This window comes from Xiphophorus couchianus, chromosome 3 (assembly GCF_001444195.1).
Source record: "Xiphophorus couchianus chromosome 3, X_couchianus-1.0, whole genome shotgun sequence".
Lineage (NCBI taxonomy): Eukaryota > Metazoa > Chordata > Actinopteri > Cyprinodontiformes > Poeciliidae > Xiphophorus > Xiphophorus couchianus.
In genome coordinates, this window is record NC_040230.1 from 15,562,939 (window position 1) to 15,583,588 (window position 20,650).

At 37.4% G+C, this 20,650-nt stretch overlaps 3 protein-coding genes across 4 annotated transcripts; 1 reads left to right on the forward strand and 2 right to left on the reverse strand.

The window, feature by feature from the left end:
* Positions 1-2,478: 2,478 nt before the first annotated feature.
* them4 (thioesterase superfamily member 4) lies at positions 2,479-8,076 on the reverse strand. Of its 2 annotated transcripts, XM_028013436.1 has the most exons (7): positions 8,014-8,058; positions 7,626-7,773; positions 6,602-6,794; positions 4,430-4,592; positions 4,024-4,134; positions 3,759-3,883; positions 3,631-3,674 (listed from the first exon to the last, which is right to left on the reverse strand). In XM_028013436.1, the coding sequence occupies exons 2-7, from the start codon at positions 7,752-7,754 to the stop codon at positions 3,631-3,633; spliced, it is 765 nt and encodes a 254-aa protein (XP_027869237.1). In that variant the 5' UTR covers positions 7,755-7,773; positions 8,014-8,058. The 2 variants fall into 2 exon arrangements, with proteins under 2 accessions (XP_027869235.1, XP_027869237.1); XM_028013434.1 differs by having other exon boundaries at positions 2,479-3,674; positions 7,626-8,076.
* A 1,011-nt stretch (positions 8,077-9,087) lies between these two features.
* LOC114142394 (puff II/9-2 protein) lies at positions 9,088-11,165 on the reverse strand. The gene is made up of 4 exons (XM_028013665.1): positions 10,705-11,165; positions 10,168-10,222; positions 9,817-9,934; positions 9,088-9,732 (listed from the first exon to the last, which is right to left on the reverse strand). Exons 1-4 carry the CDS (start codon positions 10,999-11,001, stop codon positions 9,699-9,701), a joined length of 504 nt encoding a protein of 167 aa, XP_027869466.1. The 5' UTR covers positions 11,002-11,165; the 3' UTR covers positions 9,088-9,698.
* A 1,898-nt stretch (positions 11,166-13,063) lies between these two features.
* LOC114142235 (pollen-specific leucine-rich repeat extensin-like protein 1) lies at positions 13,064-15,209 on the forward strand. The gene is made up of 4 exons (XM_028013385.1): positions 13,064-13,625; positions 14,454-14,508; positions 14,633-14,747; positions 14,840-15,209. Exons 1-4 carry the CDS (start codon positions 13,332-13,334, stop codon positions 15,207-15,209), a joined length of 834 nt encoding a protein of 277 aa, XP_027869186.1. The 5' UTR covers positions 13,064-13,331.
* Positions 15,210-20,650: the final 5,441 nt, after the last annotated feature.

Here is a 20,650-nt window from a genome sequence, read left to right on the forward strand (position 1 = left end):
GGAACATGCTTGGATAAAGCGTTTCTTATGGTTTGTTTTTTGCAGGGACCAAGTGGCGTACACCCCGGAGGTGCACACCTCTGTAGGGATTCACTTTATCGACGGCATCTAATCCCTGCTATTTTTTTTTTTACAACAGCAGAAAGACAAAGAAAACGATGAATAATCAATATGTGTTCTCGGTTTACATGATCAAATGTTTCTGTAAGACGCAGTGCTTACGCAGGGTCCAGACTAATGCCGAGAGCAGCTCCAGCTTGAGCTGGTTCTGAATATCTGGGCATGTTGTGACTGTGTGTTATTGCAACTTTTACTCAAGGAGGCAGAAGTTGGTGCTTTACAGCGAACAGAGAGGCAGTCAAACATGGATGCTTCTGTCTCCTACAGGACCAGGAATGGAGAATCTGTTGGGTTGAAGGTCTCAGCTAAAGTTTCAGTTCATTTTAGTTCAATGCTGTAAAATAAGAATTACATCTTTCAGCCACAGTGATAACAGGCAAAACAGAGGAGAATGACAATGAGTGGAGCAAAGTCTTCAAAACTATGAAAATGAATTTAAAAATATATCTGGATCGCAGGAAAATGACAAATGAGAATATAAAAATGCATTTATTCAGATAAATGTTTTTTGGTTCTATTTTCACGCAAAGCATGGTCAATGAAAATGATGTAAAGTTAAATTTAAAGATATGTTTCATCCATCCATCTTATAGTCTCTGTTGTCTTTAGGCTTTCAGTTGTTTAGCTTAGATAAAAAATAACCTGTTTCTCACAATACAACACTTTACCCACAATGCATGATTACTATTTGCCACTTACAATGTAAGTTAAAAAATAGATTTAAATAAATATTAATTCAATTAATGCCTAAGTGAAATTGTTTAAGTAAAATTTACAATTAATACACATGTAGTGTTTAATAATAAAGAGTTTGCCTGATTTAACTTGGGCCATCAGTCTTTCACCCAAAATGTTCAACAATATTTCTTGCACTTTTGACATTGACTTCAGTTTTTGCTTCATTTAGTCATTTCACTGAATGAAAGCAAACTACCAGAATCTTATAAAGGTTTCAGCATAATCATTTCCTGTCTGTTTTTAAAAAAAATAAAACTTGTTAATAAAACAGTATAATTTCCAAATATCTGCTACCTTTTATCAACAGCACCCGGTAAAACAAAGCTTGCATCTTCTCTTCAGATCAGTAATAGCTCTGCTGAAAGCCAGCTTGATTGCAGTAAATGCTGCCAATGCCGAGGGATTGTGAAATGGTGTTCCCCCACATTAAAGGACTGATGGGCCTGAAGCGCTGCAGTGGACAGAGCAAGCTGCAGGTGGTTTAACTGAAAGTGGAAAACAGCCGCCCCTCACCCGCTTCCTTTAAACCCAACTTGACCACATGAGACTGGAGAGAGAGGGGAAAAAAGAGAAGCTTGTGTTTATTTGTCCCGCACTTTCATGCAATAGAAAGACTTTACAAACTAGGTAGCATTTCCATTTGCATGCATGCTTCAGCGAGGTTAGAGATGTGAGGGGCCCTCAGAAGACTCACCAGGCCTGTGCTGCGATGAACATACATACACAGAAACCACACAGGAGACCAACATGTGGAAGAACTGACGTTAAATAGAGTGTAGAGGCTGATACAGTTATGACCATTATTTGCTAACGTAAAATCTAACATCAGTGTAGAGCAGCTCTCAAAATTTTTGTGATTCTATTAGCAGGTAGTCAGTATTACATGCCAAATATATAAAAATCACCCATCAAGCCAAGTCCCTCATACATTTAGCCTCAGATATTTGCATACACCCAGGTTTTGGTTGGATATGTGGAGTGACATCTTGTTTTGGAGATAGACTAATGTTAAGTTTCTGGAAAGAACCATAACTTTTGTGGACAGTAGACAAAAGCTTCGTTTATGCCAGCTGAAGTGGTAAAGATCCACAGTTCTGTTCCAGATATCCTGGCTGATTTCTTATGGTTTTTATATGTCACATAAGGTAGTATTGTATTTGATGTGGGCCTCTATTTAACACCAGTGAATCCGAGGCTTACAATTTTACAGCAGTCTTGTGAATGTAGTAATAAACTGTTCTGCTATTGATCTGGCTTGCAGAAATAATCTTGGTAACCCTAACAGAATTAAAACAGGGGACATTTTGTCTGGTTTATGTGCCATTCTGTCCAGAATATATAAATATGTGGCTTCATCAACATGCATTTGAGCTTGAATGTTTGATTTTGAACCTGAGTAGCATCATGCTTGTTGTTCATCCTCAGATGGAAAGAATACTAATGAAACTCACTGATAAAATCACCAAATTAATCCATTTATACTCATAATGACTGCATGTGAATCTGACTCGTTGCATCAGAAAAGCCATTTAGAGGAGAAAAAAATATTTAATATGACCACATGGCTAAATAAAATCTGTGTCAGATGAGAAAAAAAAACTCACAAAAATGTCTTGTAGATCCTGGTAAGAGAATTTCTCTTTTAATAAAATAATTGTGTTTTTAGAAATCATTCATCAGCCCCATAATGCAAATTGGGAATTTTTTTCTTCCAATTTTTGTTAACAACAAACAGATATTGAACATTTTTGCTATTACATACCCCTTTCAAAGTCCCATCGCATTAAAGAAAAGAAGGCAGCTGCATATCATCAGTTTTTCTAACTTCGTGGTCTGCAGTGGATGCCAGAGCAGCGTGTCTCTCTGTGATGTGGAAGCCGTTACTTTTTATGGCTCGCTGCAACACGCCACAGTCATTTCTAAATGCAGACACACGCTCAAAGTGCCAGCGTGAGCGGCATTGGCCGACGTGATGAACTTGTTTTTGAAGGCCTTGTGTCTTCATGACTAAGTTACGATATTCTGTTGGTGAAAAAAGCTACATTTCACATTCTACACCGACCACAGACACCACATGGCGGGGTGACAGCTAACAACCCACACCTGACAATCAAAGCTCAAAAAATGAGTAAAAGGTGTAATACAAGAAGCATGAAACTCACGCTTTCTCATTAGAAAGACGACCAAATTCAAAAGCATCCTTCTTTCATCTCTTCTGTTACTTTTTTCTGTTACTGGCAGTACCAAAACTCTTTTAAATAAAGCGGTTTAGAGTTCTTTGTGACAAATACTTGAGCAGAATCACCAAAAAATGACAAGCACTTCCTATCCCAGATTCAAGCACATCACAGAATAAATATTTGGGCTTTAAAAAGAGCAAAACCACATAACTTAAGAGTTTTTATTTACATCGATATTTTTTTCTTTCTTCAATGAAAAATAATATCCACACAAGAGACTTTGATCTTGGAGAAAAAAATATACAAAATATCTCAGGGGAAGCGTTGAACTGTAAGGCCCCTGGGTAACTCAAAATACAGTCAATAACACCTTAACATTTTGATATGTGGTGTTTTTGTGTTAATACCATTATGCAAAGGCATTCAAGTTCAGTCTGTTAGTAGTGACATATTAGCATGTACTACAAGATTATATTTAGTGAGGTTTCTTCAAGACGGTCTAGAAAATATGTCCGTAATCCAAACCAATTTTTCACAAAGTCAAACACACTGGCTTGTTCTGGCCTCTGTTATGCCAGCCTGGCATGCTGCTTCACCTTCTCAGCAGGTTGCTGACACTGATTGACAAAAATAGTGCTGCATGGAGAAAAAGAAGTAGAAGAAGGGTGACAATGCAGAGGGCAGCATGACAGAAATGGAAGTGACACTGAGGACAGTTACCTGTTGCCTCTGTGTGGAGTTTGGAGCCGTCTGTGCTGGTCACTCTACATGAAATATACATTTTTCTGCCATCCTCTTTGTCCAGAATGGATTCAATCAGCACAGTACTTCCAAGTGGGATGGGACTACAGACAAAACAACAATTTTAGGCAAAAAAAATTATCCTCTGCTCTCCACGTATATAAGTTCACCTGATTTTGAAATAACTTCAGATCGATCGATCTATCTATCCATCCATCCATTCATCCACTCATCTTTTTTTTACCTGCGGTAATTGACGTTAAGGTTGGCGGTCATAACCGGTGCGGAAAGCAGAGAGGCATGCGTTCCTGTGACGGTGTCAATCATGGTGGCTATTGCCCCCCCGTGGACATGTCTGGAAGCACACATGATGTTTCTCAAACATTTATTGCATGGTTTAACTACAAGTGTTATGGCAAATGAAGCTTTAACACCTTCCTATAAAGAGATTGGTTTAATTGTGTTTTATTAGAGAAATACTTTGTTTAAAAAGTTTGAGACAAAAAACTATTAGAGGCAAAAAGCAAATTGAGCATTTCCTTTAAATAAAGCAAGTATGCAAAAGAATATGACAAATATTTACAGACAAAAATGAAAAACAAATATCGACCTTCAGACAAAAACATGGTCAGGAGTAAACGTTAGCTCACCCTGGCGGCCCTTCCAAAAGGTGTCCAGCTTGGAAGATGCACACACACTTGAGCTTGTCTTGTCTGAAAAATAAAACGTACTCAAACGCTGCTCCAGGGTCCCTGATGTTCCGGGTGAAAAGGCGAGCTTTTGACTGGATTATCTTGCTGAGATACGCTCCCCCTGACGAGACACAACACAAGTACACAGATTGATCAGCAGCTAACCTCGAGTGATTAGTTTGAAATATATGTGCTTCACAACTAGTGTATGAAGACCAGAATGAGGAATTACAAACAAATTATTTCAACTACTTTTAATTTGAAAATTTTTGCAAAACACCAAAATGGCTCTCATAGAAACATGGTGACGCCAATGTTTGCTACAGTGAGCTTTGGATTTGTCTTTGTTTAACCTTCCTTACCACCTTCTGCACTTTGCATGATGATAAGATAAACCAGTTGGCCCTCATCTGCCAGTTCCAGCTATCTTGAACTTTTAAATTATCCCTCTGACTGTAAATATAGACAAGTTTAGATGTCCTTGCCGATACAGTTCAACACAGATTTGCCTAACCTGAATGGCCTGTGCTGCTGTCTGACCTGTTTTGAAGAATGCTACCTCCAAGGAAGCAGAAAGTCCTTGATTATCAAGTAAAAGATTCTGCTCAACTGAGAACATGCCTGTTAAATTCATTTTTATAAGAATTGAAACAGGTGCCAAAAGGTGAGACTGTTGACTTTTGCTAAAATAGAAATTGTATACCACTTTATGTCATAATGTGGAGACAATCATCTTATCTTGAATGTGAACTAAACAAAAGAGCTGATAACAGATTTCAAGAAAAACAGGAGACATGATGGGGGAAGAAGTGGAGGTGGAGGAGGAGCATAAATACCTCGGAGTTCACATGGACAACAGACTAGACTGGAAATGAAACAGCGAGACAAACTACAAGAAGGGACAGACTAGAGCAGGCTGTACTTCTTGATGAAGCTAAGATCCTTCGAGGTAGGCAGCAAGATGATGCAAATCTTCTATAAGTCTGTTGTGGAGAGTGTAATCTCTTCTGCCATCATCTGTTGGGGCAGCAGCATCAAAACTAGGCACTTAAAAAGGCTCAACAACCTGATGAAGAAGGCTGGTTCTGTTCTGGTGGAACCACTGGAGATGGTGGAGCAAAGGCCATGACTGACTGTGTTTATTAAGACTGCTACGGGAGATCTGGATGTACAATCTCAGTTACAACAACAGTTATTGTCCCTCTGGGATTAATCAAGTATTTTCAAACGGAACTGAATTGACTTTGAATTTCCTATTAGACTTTCTTCAAAAACCGAATATATTAAAATTTAAAGTATTTTTAGAAACAATGTCACAGTGAGAGAATATGTTACTACAACAAAATTTGAATTCATTTCATTACTTTATACACATATTTTGAGGCACTGTATTGTCAATGATCCTTCATAAACCACAGCCCCAATAACTATTGTGCTGATACAGTAGTTGCTCTTACTGTAAATACAGTGAAGTCTATGGGAGTAGCCATATTCTTGACTTTCTGACATCAACAAAGTCACAAAAACACACATCTGAGTACTTGAACAGCATGTTCTCTTGTCTTTCCCCTTTTGAAGAGTTTTTAAGAGAACCAGTGGTCATGGATGGCAAATTAAACAATCCAAAACACTCTGAGGATTTAAATTCTGTTTTTATATGCAAGTTTGTTTGAAGACCAAAACATTTATAATAAAAAATACCAACTAGTTTGAGTGCATGATCTGAAAATGAGAATCCCAGCTTTAAATCATAATTCACATTTAAATATAAAGAAGGTGCAAATGTATTTGTAAAATTCACAAAGCTGCAAACTTAAGCCAGGGTTTCTGTTGCATTTTGTTTTTCTTCAAACAAGTTCTAGCTTCCTCCGGCTTCCTCTCACAGTCCAAACAAACATGACTGTCAGGTTAATTGGTCTCTAAATTCTCCCTAGGTGTGAGTGTGTCTGTCCCTGTGTTGCCCTGCGACAGACTGTCCAGGGTGACCCTGCCTCTCACCCGGAACGTTAGCTGGAGATAGGCACCAGCACCTCCCGACCCCACTAGGGACAAGGGTGTAAGAAAATGGATGGATGGATGGTAGTTCTAGCTTAGATGTCTCAAAACAAAGCCCCCAGTTTGAACCTGTACCTGTTGCATACTTTAGAGTTCGATTGTAGCTTGGCAGTCTTGTCCACTCCTCTCCATGGTCCTCTTGCCCTTCTGTCGCCTCCTTACTCAGCCTGTTGTAATGGTTGTAGAGCTCCATCATCTCTTTCCCCCATGACGAGTTGGGCAGGCTGAAGTCTCGAGGTTTTCGGGGAAAGATTTTTGGGAGCACATGCTGAACATTAAAACAAAATACAGTTTGTTTGTTTTTTTTTTTTTTAGAAAGCTTCATTAAGTGTAAATCTAGGTTAGTCAAAACAAGCAGCCAAAATACACACAGTATCTCTGAAGAGATTCACAGCTGTGAAGAATCTGTTGACAGGACAACTATTAGTAACACACTTTACGAATCTGTCCTATACAAAAAAGTGGCGAGAAGAAAGCCAGTGTCTAAACCCAGAGGAGGTCTGCTTGTAGTTTGCCACAAGTCACAACACAGGAAAGAGGTTATAGGAAGAGCTCTGATCAGAGACCAATGCAGAATTTTCTCTTTAACAACCTGCAAAATGCTAGTTGTGACAGAAAACTACTACTCTAATTAACATGAGAGAGAACTATTGCCACCGTGGAATGTGGTGGTGGCAGTCTCATGGTGTATAGTATTTTTACAGCAGAAACAAGCAAGCTGGTCAGAATCCATGGCCTGATCAAAACCATGTAAAGTCTTCCTTCTGGTTCAAAATTTATATCCCAATAAAATACATTGTGGTTGTAACGTAATAAATGTGAATATTTTTGCAAAGTAAGATAAAAAAAAAGTAGCTTTAAACTAGCTTAGGTCATCACCGAAGCACATTTACTTATTCATATTTTTAAAAATATCCATCTCGTTTAAAAACACATTATTGTCCTCATCCTGTGACAGAGTCCCTGAGTAATTGTTTGGTTGTCTGTCATTCATATGAGGATAGTGCAGTCACTAAACAGGAGGCCCAGCATCCAGTGAGAATAGCATGAGGTTCACAGCGTCATTCAGCACAATTAACCAGCTTGTTGTGGTACCTACCACCAAGGTCCGCTCTGAGGTGGTCCTGAATAAAACACCGGAACATTGTGTTTTCAGTAGTAGATTCCCGAATGGGAGAGAACCGAAGCACCGAAATCCGCTGAATATTCGACCTACACTTCGTGCCATTTCTAATCTGAAGAAAAATCTAAGAAAAAAAATAATAAAAGCTATGTTTTGTATTCAATGAGATACCAGTGTAACTGTAAGGTTGCTCTAACGAGCTCCGAGTTTGCTTCTAAACGGCTTTAAAACGCTTTGTCATAGCTAACATCGTGACTAAAATACCGCCACTTCAATAAAAACCTGAAAAAACGCCTTCGTTAAACACTGTGATATATTTTTTAAAGCCTACTAGATCGGATAACTAACAGTGTTATAGTTTTACCGGTGACTTTCATGTGTCACGATGATTCGCGCAGTCTGTCAACTTCCGGCACCCGTAACAGTGACGTGAGTGTCACGTGCTTTGACATTTGCATCAGGATTGGTTGAAGTATTAACAGAGCTTCCTGTAACACCTACTTTGTCATAGCAACCATTGTTCTGTTTTATAAACCGCCAAACGGGTGTGTTAGATTTAACGCCGTTTGCTCACTTTCTTGACTAAGACGGAAAAAAAAACTGTAGTTTCCTAAATGTGTTGGAGACGTGGCAAGTTCCATGAAGCCCAGTCTCTGTCACACGTATTTACAATTTCACAATGTGATATAAATGAGGGACGCAGGACTAAGTAACTTAGTTGACCAATGTAATTATGTATAGACTAGATGTCTATTTCATAGACAAAAGGATATTGAGTATTAATGAGTTAGTCATCGTAAATGTGCCCGTTTAACTTGAAGTAAAAAAACAATTTAAACCCAATAAATTTCCATTTTTAGTCACTGGCATGTACTGTAGATTTCAACTTACAAGATAGAATACTGAAAATGAAATTATATTCGATTCAAATTAAAAAATATTTGATTAATTCGAGAGGAAAATTAATTGTTGAATCATTTACTTCAAAAAGTTGTTATAGATACTGACTGTGGTATATAGACAAATTGACAATGAAGTCAATATTGACAGTATAGATAGATGTTTAAATATATTTTGTGTACAACTTTGTTCCAAAATCCCAAAAAATTAAATTATTTCTTTAATGTATTCCAAAGTACACATATATCAATAGAACATATTTTTCTCAAAATTAAAATGACTGTCTTCTCTCTTTTAAAAAGTTGTGAAAGTTTTTGCGAGTCATGTTATTTTTTAGAAGTTGTCTCTGAAATTCTGATAAAAATAAAAAATAAAATGTTATACGTCTGACTGCAGAGGCAACATGGTTAAGGAAGTTTGTAAAAAAAAAAATACTAAGTGGGCAAAAATAAAAAGAGATTAAGCAAAACTGCATAGAAAATAAATACTAAACACTGAATGAACCTACATGTTCAAAAACCACACAGTTTTTGGCAGACAAGTTTGAAAATGACCAGCTTTAATAACTAACTCATAACCAGAAAATAAATGGTGCAAAGTTTTCATTGTTTTGAACCCCTCATGTATCAGATTGTTTTTTCTAATTTTAAAACATTTTTCTATAATTAATATTTACTAAGCACAACCAAAGTATTACAAAAGGTTTTGCCATTATTAACACTATGAAAAAAAACTAAATTCTCCACTAGAGGGAGTCAAAGGACTAAGCCATTCAGCTGAAGGGTCGCCACATTATTTAACTATTTTACTGTTGTGCCTATGGTAATGTTTCAGATAATAAAATTCTCTGAGGCTAGCAGTGTAAATAATGAATTCCACAATACGCAAATATGTTTCAAGATATTTTAAAGATTCAAGAAGCCAAACAATATTCAACCAAAACAATCATTTCAAAAACAACACATTATTTAAATAAAAATGTGAAAAACTATTTCCTTTTTCCCATAAGTCAGCTAAATGTGCATGACCACAATATATATAAAAATAAGAAGATAAACAAAAAAAAAGATGCCAACAAAACTTATAGATGGTTCTTTTTAGGTGTGCTCTCATGTGGAAAAGTTCAATCAAGATTACTCAGATTTGATTTTATTGTTGTGAAGCGGACTTTCCACACAGTTTCCTACAAAAACAAAAAGAGAAAATCAGAAATCAGGACTTGATATAATAAGACTTTGATGTCACCATGACCAGCAGCTCATCTTACCGTGCTTCTTCCTTAGTCATATCTGCATGGGCACAAATAGTTTTTTCTCTGTCCAAGATCTGTTGTTTCAATTTCCCAATCTCCTCTTGAGCCTTATTCTTAGCTGCTTCATGATCAGCTGAAAAAATAAATAAATAAATTGGAGAATTTCTACATTTGATGCCTAGAAACAGGTCTAAATGATTGCTAAATCATCGCCACTAGAGTTCAGTGCATAATACCATGTTACAAAATAAGAAGTTTGAAGAGAGAGCTAATAAAGTTTCATAAGACTGCAGCAGGAAACATAATTCCCTTATTTACATACATATTTATAGAGTTCAATGACGATATTCTTCTGTCTGGACTTACTTTGAAGTTTTTTTATGGATTCCCCCAACTCTGTCTTCTTCTTTTCAGCGTTTCCCTAAAGTGTTGAATACAAATGCACTTGTTAGGAGTGGAAAAGAAAAAGGCCATGTGCAAAACAATATATATTATAGAGACAACAGTGGCAACAGTGGTAGGAGTTCATCCTGTAACTGAGGAGCTGCCAGTTTGAATCCCCTTTCCATCTGTCTCAGTTGTTGTGTATTTAATATTTTTATTTTTTTTAAACATATTTCAATCAAATTGGCTGTCCAGTTGCCTTGATGCCTCTCCATGATGATTGAGCATTCTCATGTATTCTGCACTTTATAAGAAGTAAAAGAAACCTTTTATGCTGAAAGTAAACATTTTAAGGTTTGATTGAGAGATTCTTTTAATCAGATTGAGATTCAAGAAACTTGTTGTTATATGTCCTAAATCTAGATTAAAAGGGGGGGCTTGCCCAGGGTACAAATCATGCTGCAACCGCCTCTGCTTGGACCTGAAACATTGAAAACTTTATGAGTATTTGTGCCTTGCCTTCCCCGCATTGCAGGTCTCCAGACTTTTCTCAGACTCCTGTAGCGCCTTCTCCTTCTCTGTCTTCTCCTTCTTCAGGTCCTCCAGCTTCAGGTTGGCGTTATCCACTGTGGTTTTGAGCTCCTGGATTTTACTTTTCATGTCCATGATGGAGTCTTCCCTCCTCTTGACCTCTGCAGAGCTCTCCACCATGCGGGCCCTCAGGTTACGCAGACTCAGCTCCTGACGCAGAGTCTGGAAAATCATCGCTACCATAACCGCCACGCTGACGGCGACAAAAAAAACCACCAGCTTCATCTTTTTTTGTTGTTGTTGTTGTTGCTGTTCTTGTTCTCACTCGATCGATGGTAGACTTTGATTGGGGCCGTCTGCTGTGGTAAAAACCTGCCGGCGGTCACTTGTTCATCCCTGGAAGAATGTGACCAGCTCTCTCCCCGAAATCAGGAACACCAACGTTGTTGTAACACCGGCTCTACCTGCCGAGCAAGCTGGGCGTGTCGACACACCTGCTTCCTGGTGACAATTTTATTTTTTTTTTTTTGCCCTGGCACTAAAGAAGGCTTTTAAAAAAATGAAAAGAAAAAGAAAAACGCATATATTTAAATAGCCTTTGAATTTTCGTTTTTTCCAAAAAATAGTTGATGTTGGAATTTTTAAAAATCCTTATAGCTACATAATTATAATTTAATTAATAATTAAACGTGTTCATTTGCAAGAAAATCACCTAAATCTTTGTGTGGCTTTTGTTAAAAGTTCAGAAAACTTTAAGGTGATTTTATATAAAATATGAAAGGGCAAATCGATTAGATTTCTTAAAGAGATAGTTCAGGGTTTTTTTTAAGTGACTTTCTGTTAAGGTATTAAATAGGGAACATCTTACCACCAGTAAATTACTGGCTTAGCCTCACAAATCCAGGTTAGCTGGTTAGACTGAGGCAACTACTTCAAAGACCAAAGTGGAGTTCTTCATCTTAAAACAGCTCCATCATAAAAAAAAACAAAAAACTAAGTTGTTTATTCAAGGTGTGGCATTCAAAGATCTTCCTGGGAAAGGAACAAGTAAAGTATTTCTGGCCAGATACACTTTTGGCACAAAAGTAAAGTGGTGTAAGAAATTGCCAATGTGTTAAGTAAATGCAGCTTTATTTATTTTAAAGTTTCCTCTTGTAATCTGCCCCATTACCCTTGACCATGGCCTTTGCATCACACAAATCTAGAAAAACATACATATGCCTGGAGGAATATAGGGAAAGTACAATATATGTTTGCTTGTTATTTCTTGCTTAGAGTGCTAAACTAGTTTAGGATGTACAAAAAAAATAAATAAATAAAAGTAAGGAAGGCATGTTGTGCTGAAATATATCAATATTTATACATTTCTGAGGTGCATTCTTATAGGAAAAGTTGTACTAAAACACGTTTTACACTATACAATATCTCACCAAAGCAAGTACACCAATCACATTTCTGAAAAATATGCCAGCCTATATCTTTTTATGGGACTGAAGATATGTTACTTTGCTCCGCACCAGTTTGTCTTTTGAAAATAGATGCATGAGTGCTGCCAGCAGTCCTGCAGAGGTTGAAAGGCGGCAGATGATCAGGCTGTTGGAGCTCAGATCATTCCCTTTTGTGAAATGTTGTATACTTCACAAATGTGTATCAACAACAATAATAGTTGTTCTTTTTTGTTTTTTAAATAACTGCTAAATGAATGTTGAGTTTATTTTTGAGAATATTTTCACCTGCACATATGCAAAAATACTGCTTAATCAACTTTTTTTTTGACTGCTTCACAACAGCATACATATGTCCATGGATTGTGTACATCTTCTTCCTCATTTTTCATATTTTAATTTTGTCACAACAAAAAGGCACAGTTTGAATATCGATTATATACACATATAGTTACTCTGATAGCATTTTACATATGCTGTTCAGCATGTTTCTCTGGACGGTGGATCGTAAAGCCTCTAATTTCAATTTTTTGACTTATTTGTAAATAACCACCAAAAATGTAATGGTTTATAGATTTTTAAAATATCACCTGCTTTTTGTTTTAGATTAGAGTTGCGTTAGACAGTAGAAGTACACTTTGACCTTAGCTGTACTCAGGTCCAATTGAACTTTATTTGCAGTAAATAGAAATGTAGAGGGCTTCAACAAGTGTAGGTAAGATGATAACTCCGTGCAAACTTTCAACATTTCCGACTTTCAACATTTTCAACAGGTCGGAAAATTCTTAACTCTCCCTTTAAGTGGCGAGACAAAAGATGGCAGGTCTGACGTGTTACCAGGACATCGCAGGTACAGGTGCAGCAACCTGTTCCTGCTTTAGCGGCGATGCGGGAACGGGGCGTTTCTTCCTGCTTACAGCTCCGATCCGAACAGGTGAGCAAAGAAAGCTCGGGTGAGTCAACCGCAGGTGAGTTGTGGATTGGCTTCAATTTGCCATGCAGAGAGGAGGTGTAACCATAGGACGCGGAACTTTCACATTCAGGTTGAGGAGCTCTCGGATGGCGCATGGAGAGTGAAGAACCCGGACACCTGTAGGAAGAGCTCTTGACCCCCTTGACCCTAAGAAACTTAAGGACACAAAACAAGAAAGTGTTCTATTCTTGCGCAGGATGAAGGTGCAACTCGTGCTCCCTCTGGCGTTGCTGACGTCTGTTCTTTTGGTGGGATTACTAAAGATGCGCAAAAGGGACCACGAGAAGGACGAGAAGCTGAGCCGGTTCCAGGACATCAAGCTGCGGGTGACCAGCGATGTCCTCCAGGAGTACCAGAAGGAGAAGATCGAGATGCAGCACCAGCTGGAAAAGGTTCAGGGCGAGCAGAAGGCCATGGAGGAAGAAGTGAAGGTTGTAAAGACCAAAGCAGAGAAGGCGGCTGGAGATTTAACCGGCTGCGAGAGTTCCCAGGTGATTATAGTTGGTTAAATAAAATCAGCGCAATCATTTAATACAATGTACTTCTGACCAGTCCATTTAAAACACAGATCTGAAGAGACTATTGGCAATCTGATATACGTATTACTATTGACACAAATTTGTAGTTATCTGTTAAGAGTCATATTCTTCTATACAGTCTTTTCAATATTTTTAGACATATGTCTAACAACAGACATATGTGTAGACATGCATGTCTACACATGATCAGATCTATTCCTCCCCACCCCCAAGAGCCAAATATGTTACCTGTCTAATGTGATGTCAGACTGAACAGGCTGGTTTGAAAATGGGCATATTCAACATAATAGTAGGACAATGAAGGCAATCATGTTTATTTTTTAACATTTAAAAATATGTCTGGAAAACTCAAACCTCTGTGTTAAACCGGTAGCCTTATGAGTCATTTTCTTATTGGATTAACTCTTAAAGATTATTTTTGCTCCAACAAAAGCCTTGAGAACACGTTTTTTTGTGTAAAGGAATGTCAGTGTCTTGCTTATTCTTCGATCAGCACAAACCAGAAAATCAAGCTTGACTTCTGCTTGCGTGAGTGACATCACAGCAGGTCAGTAGCAGGACGTTTAGTCCTGCTACCAAACTGTAGCAGGACTAAACGTTTGCCTGTTGCTCTATGTTAGCTATAGTGGTTTGTATTCTTTCTGCAAGTTCTGAAGTCACATTTTGTCTTATTTTCCAACTTAAGGCAGCCCCTGTTGCCAGAAGCAAAACTGTGGTTTGGAAATGGAAATGAATAATAAACTACAAGCAATATGCTTACATTTTCTTGTTCATTGGCAGAAATCTGGTACAGATCAGCAGGCAGCAGAGGAAACAAAATTGGGCAACCTCAAAGGTAATTAATGCTTCATTTTACTAAATGTTGGAAATGGTGTATGCGTAACCCCCTAACTCTGTTTTTTCTTTTTTTTTTTTTACAAGTGGTATACTGAAACATTTAATTTTTATAACGTCCACAGCCCAAACTGAGAAGGAGAAGACAGAGTGGAACGCAGAACTAGATCGACTGAAAAAGCAGCTGACAGAAAAAAGTCCAGTGTGCAACTTCTTGAAAGAGTACCCAGACCAAATAAAGTAATGTTATACCTGTATTTCAGTTGAATTTGCAGAATAAGTCTACCGATCACATTTTCTAACTTTTACTTTTTTAAAATTTTTCCTTCAAGGACTATGTGCGGCATTAAAGAAGAGCCAAAGGCAGAGCCTCCCAAACAAGAAGAGAAAAAAGAACCCCCGAAACAAGAAGAGAAAAAAGAGCCTCCCAAACAAGAGGAGAAAAAAGAGCCCCCGAAACAAGAAGAGAAAAAGGTAGAACCCCCGAAACAAGAAGAGAAAAAGGTAGAACCCCCGAAACAGGAAGAGAAAAAGGAAGAACCCCCGAAACAAGAAGAGAAAAAAGAGCCTCCCAAACAAGAAGAGAAAAAAGAAGAGCCTCCCAAACAAGAGGAGAAAAAAGAAGAGCCTCCCAAACAAGAGGAGAAGAAAGAAGAGCCCCCCAAGCAAGAGGAGAAAAAGGAAGCGGTTCCCAAACAATAGTTGAACCCTGCCAAATAAGTGGACATAAAGACAGATGCCTTGAAATACAAATGTGCACAACAACCATTTTTTCCTCTACATCTCAAGCTCAGCAGATATGTTCACAAGTACACAACTATTCTGGCTTTTATTTTGGCTGGGATACGATGTTGCTGGTGACATGAAGCATATCCAAGAAAAAGGGATACATGTAGATTTGGTTTTCAGTCACTTGACATTTCTGCAAACTGACCTCTAATTTTCAAGCTGCAGCTTGAAAATGGTCAGTGCAATAGTCCGTAGACTTAAACAGTGAATTAAATCAGCCACATCAACCTAATTAAAAATAAATAGATTAATGGTGTTATGTTCTCTCCCACCTAAATCATTAAGTCAAAACAAACTTTGTAAACTTAAAAATTAGCTTTTGTTCTGAGATAAAGACCAACTCTGCGACCAGTAACTCGACATACTATGTCCTAATTTGCCGTATGTCTCAGTTTCCCACCACGTGTCATCTGAATTGTGATTGCCTCAAGACATTAAATGTTACATGTAGCAGAGGTAGGACTTTATGACTGTTCATTAGAATTGTCAAGATCCTGTTTTCATAACTAAATGAAAGGTTAAAGCATGTCATGGTGCAGGGTTTGTTTTGCACAGGTTTTGTTTTGTGAAATTTGTTGGGTTTGTTGTAAATTAATCCTGAGCAGCTTTAATATGATAGTTTTTTTTAAATTTGTGTTGTTAACGGGAAGCTCTGTGATGAACTGGCGACCTGTCCAGGGTGAACCCCGCCAAAGATACCAGCGGGTAATGGATGAACGGATGTGAAGCACTTTCCCAAAAAATTCTGCTATATGGATAAAATAAACTTGGATTGCACAACTGAAAAGAAATTACTAGAGGGATTGGGATTTTCAGGTTTATTTATTTATTTTATCTGGAACACGTTAGTAAATGCTTGGACTTAAAGAGCCCAGCTAGATTAGTCACGCCACCTTAAACTTTTTTTTTTTTTTTTTTACATTTTGTGACCTAACTTAAGGATGTAAATGTATTTTGTTGGGATTTTTTTCATGAGCCAATACAATGTAGTTAAAAATTGTGAAGATGGAGAAAAATGGTGCATAGTTTTCAAGCGTTTTTAAAAAAAACATATGTGAAAATCTAGTGTCTCTTTGTTTACACTGATAAATAAAAAAAATAAAATACAACACAATCAACTGCTTTCACAATTCCCCCAAGGAGTTTATAAAACATGCTTTTAAACATCTCAGTTCTTTTTGAGTTGCACCACCTAGTCCTAGTTAGATTGGTGTTAGTTAGCATGGAATGATGAAATGATACACTTTAAAATTACTTTATATTTACTGAATGGACATGATACGTTATGTACATGCTATTAAAGTGTAGTACAACTTTAATTAGTCTGAAACATTTATTTTACAAAAATGCACAATTTATTTATAAGCTATTGTGGCCTTATGAACTAATCTGATAGGCTAGCAATGTCTTTGCAAGGTGAGAAACAAAAAAGTAAAACAATTTTGGAAGAACTAAGTTCCCATTGAATAAGCATTATATATAACCAGTGGAATAATCAGAACATTTTGTTCACAGGACTCGTTTGAAAAGAAATCTCAGTAAACTTTAATATGATTGCTAGTTTATGATGTTAGCATACCGCTGTGGATTTAATTAACAGTTACAACAGTCCATTAAGAAAGTGTATGTTCAATTATGTAATTATCAGCCCATAAACTTTGTCTTAAAAGGATTAAAGTAAAATTTCCTTGAAATAAACTGAATAGATAAAGTGAAAATAAAGTAATTATTAGCCATTTTTGAAAGGAGAATGCTTGCTCAACATAGCAAGGCTGGCAATGTTTTTCTTAGCATAACATGATGACATAATTAAATAAAAAAAAAACTTTATTCTTTTAAACTGACATCATACATAACAAGCAATTCGCAATAGGTAGAAACAGAGGAATATGTGAAAGCTAGCAGGTTTAAGTATTGACAAGTTTAAAGTCACTAAACCAGCTAGGCTAACAGCTAGTGTCTGTCTCTACGTGTAAACTGGTTCAGTAAGTTGCTTAAGATGAAACTTTGGATGTTTCTGGAATGTCTTCTACATTATCTGATGGGGTAGTTCAGTCGTTGACTGACATGTTCAGGGAAAGATGCTGTCCTTCAAGCTTATCCACGCATTCCTGTTTGGGCGAGGCATCTCAAGACTTCGAAAGACTTATTACACTTCAAATGAACTTTGAACTTACAAAAGAGATATCTAGATACCGCAAATCGCATAAGCATGATCTGAGTGGTAAACCTGACCAAAATCAAGCAAAAGTTATGGTTAATAGTTTCAAAATAAAAGACAAACGACACAATGATTCAAGAACATGAGACCCTTTGTGTGTTTTTCTCTGGCGAATGAATGATACAGTTGCTGCACCGTCAACATTCAGTAACTGCACAATACACTTCAATCAGGGTGTGTTGAACAGATGGGTGGCTGTAAAATACATACTTGTCAAACCCGAATCTTTGCTGTGCTGGTAATGATTAATGCATGTACACAACTTCAGAAAGCAGGAAGAATATTACTCTGCATGTCATATAGAGCACAGAGACGCACAGAAATGCACATAAGAGCTGATTTGTTTTAGTAGTTGGCAGATATTTGACTTTATGTAAATTCAGAGGACAGGCACAGAAACAAATTACTGACAGTGAAATAAGAACAAGGCAGAATGTCAGTGCACGGTTTTCAGCACTCTATTGATTCATTGCAGAGTCACCATTTGCTTGGATATGCTATTCCGGTTTATGTTGTGCTTTCTCTGTTGGCCTTTAGCTCCTATAGTTTCCATCATTTAGCCATGGCTTCAGATTTTCATTCCTCTCTCTGTTAGATAACTCCTTTGACTTCAATTTTCAAAACATAGAGATAGGTATTGAATAATCACTGTTAACCTTGCCTGCATCTGTCTTCCTCTTTGACTCTGCCTCAGGCCTGTGTGCTGTTGAGCGTGTAACACACAAAAAGAGACAAAGAGAGACAGAGAGAGATAGAAAGAGAGAGCAGAGAGAGAAACAGAGGGATAGAGTAGCTGGAAATGTTTATCACTCCTGATGAGCCCTTTGTTATCTGTTGAAAGTCCAACTAAATGCAGGTTGATTTGGGTACAGGTTAATCTTAAAGTACGGTTATCTCAATTTAGATGTTAGTTTTGAATAAATTAATAAAACATTCTCTTTTTGCTGTTTGTTCATAATAAATCACTCCATAATAAAACATGGGATATGTCTGCATTTATTTTCCTCTGAAGTCTTTAAAAGAGATTTCCCAAATGTTAATGTGAAATATTAAACTTGAAATAAATGAAAGAGCGTCTTACAAAAGCATTCATACTCCTTTTTCTTTTGATAAACAAACTCAAGGTGAATCATTGTGAAATGAACGAACAAGGATATAGTGTTTTTCAAATGTTTGGTTTTCATCTATTTCAAATCTCTAAGCCATCGCCTTCATATGAAACAGTCCCTGTGTAAAATGTGATCTCTGCTTTGAAAACCATGTATTACTTTTGTTACACTTCAGTATCATTCACTGCTTTATGTTGATCTCTCCTGCAAAGTTCCAGTTAAATTCACTAAAATTTGCACTCTGAAGTTGACAAAAATGTGTGTGGATGCTTTTGCCTGACACTGTATTTGTCATTTAAATGATATGCAATATTTTGTTGATTTCTACACTGTCCATTATTTCTCACACTGTCCTTCATCTGTTGCAGATGGAGGATTGCCTAATTGTCACCCCCAGGCTCACAACAGGCGATCAGGGATCGGGGAGCTATCATCACGCCCCAATAGGCTGTCAAGGTCATAGCAGGAGAGGATGCAGAGGTGATAGAGCGGGACTGAAACAGTAGCCTGACCGATATCTGGGTTGTCCATGAATGAGAAATTAGATTTTTCTTTGACATACAAAAATGCAAAACTCGTTCTGCTACATTAGCTGTAAATTTTAAAACGGAGAACATAGATTGTTTCTGTATTAATGATGAAGAATCCATGAATTCATTACTACAAGACATCTTAATTGTTTACAAAGGCGATCGCTTTTGAATTGCATCAATTATTAACTGCAAACACAGTTATGACCTACAGTGTATGTAGAGGTGAAAGTACTGTGTTGTTATTGGTAGGCATCTGGCAGATGATGTTGATTTCACACGTGAGAGTCCAACCATATGCCTGCCTACAATCACTATTAGCCCAACGTCCGAGAGCCTGAAAACGGAGGACGGTGCAACCTTTGAGTTTATCCTGATTCCGTTGCAAATCCCAAACGTTGTAAATTGTGCTTAAGTGGCACAATGCATGTAAAACAACATCTAACACATAATTTAAAACAATTGAATTTTGATGCATTATGAAACTTTTGAATACAGTCATTAAAAACAGAGTACAAGTCAAAGATCTCTCTTGAACACAAATAAAATATAGTCCTTATGTTCATATTTCGTACTATTTTCTAAATGCTTTTGACTTTACAAGTCTAAAAATCTAAAAATATTGTTTATAATATGATTACATATCTCCTGAGACCCAGCAATACATTTTTGTGCTCTGTGGAGGACATAGGTTTTTTTGTTCATAACTCTGAAACCATACATGCCACTGTGTTAAATCCTGTTAGTCCTTAGAGAGGACATCCTGGGCCTCAAAATGTGTTCATATTTGCCACAAGAGAGTCCCGATGTCCTCTCCAAAGGACATACTGTAATAAATAAATAAAAACATGTTTTGAAACTTTTTCAATTGTAGTGATGTTTTTTCACTCCAAAGAGTCATGTAGTGAAAAAAAAAAAAAATTCAAAAACTTTTTTTTTTCTGGGTCTCAGGAGATAGACAAACACAAAGTACTGAAAATTTGCTCTCAGGTAATACAGCTGCACAATGTTAGGAAAGCATATGATATTTGTGAATGTTGTGATAACAGTAATGTCAGGATCTGTGTTTTTCTATGTATTTATTTTGAGTTTCCGTGTCTTCTGAGTTTCCATGTTGTCCTGTCTTCCCTTTGATTGTTCCCAGGTGTGTCTCGTTCCCTTATTACCTCCTGTGTATTTAATGTCACCTGTGTCTCTGCGACTTCGTTGGGTCCTTGTCGTTACTTGCCGCCCTTGGCATTTGTCGTTCTGCTCCTGTGTGCCCAGTCTGTTTTTTGTCCCTCGTTTACCGGTTGCTACCGGCGTCGAGCCCTGGCTTCAGCTCGGCCGTGCTGCCCGGCTTGGGACTGTTTTGGACTGTGTTTATTTCTGGATTTACTTTATTAAAACACCATTTCTCATCATATCCTGAGCCTGCTGCATTTTCCTCACCACCGATCACCACCACCACTTGACAAGTAAAACTCAAAACAAAACATTATTAAATGTTACTCT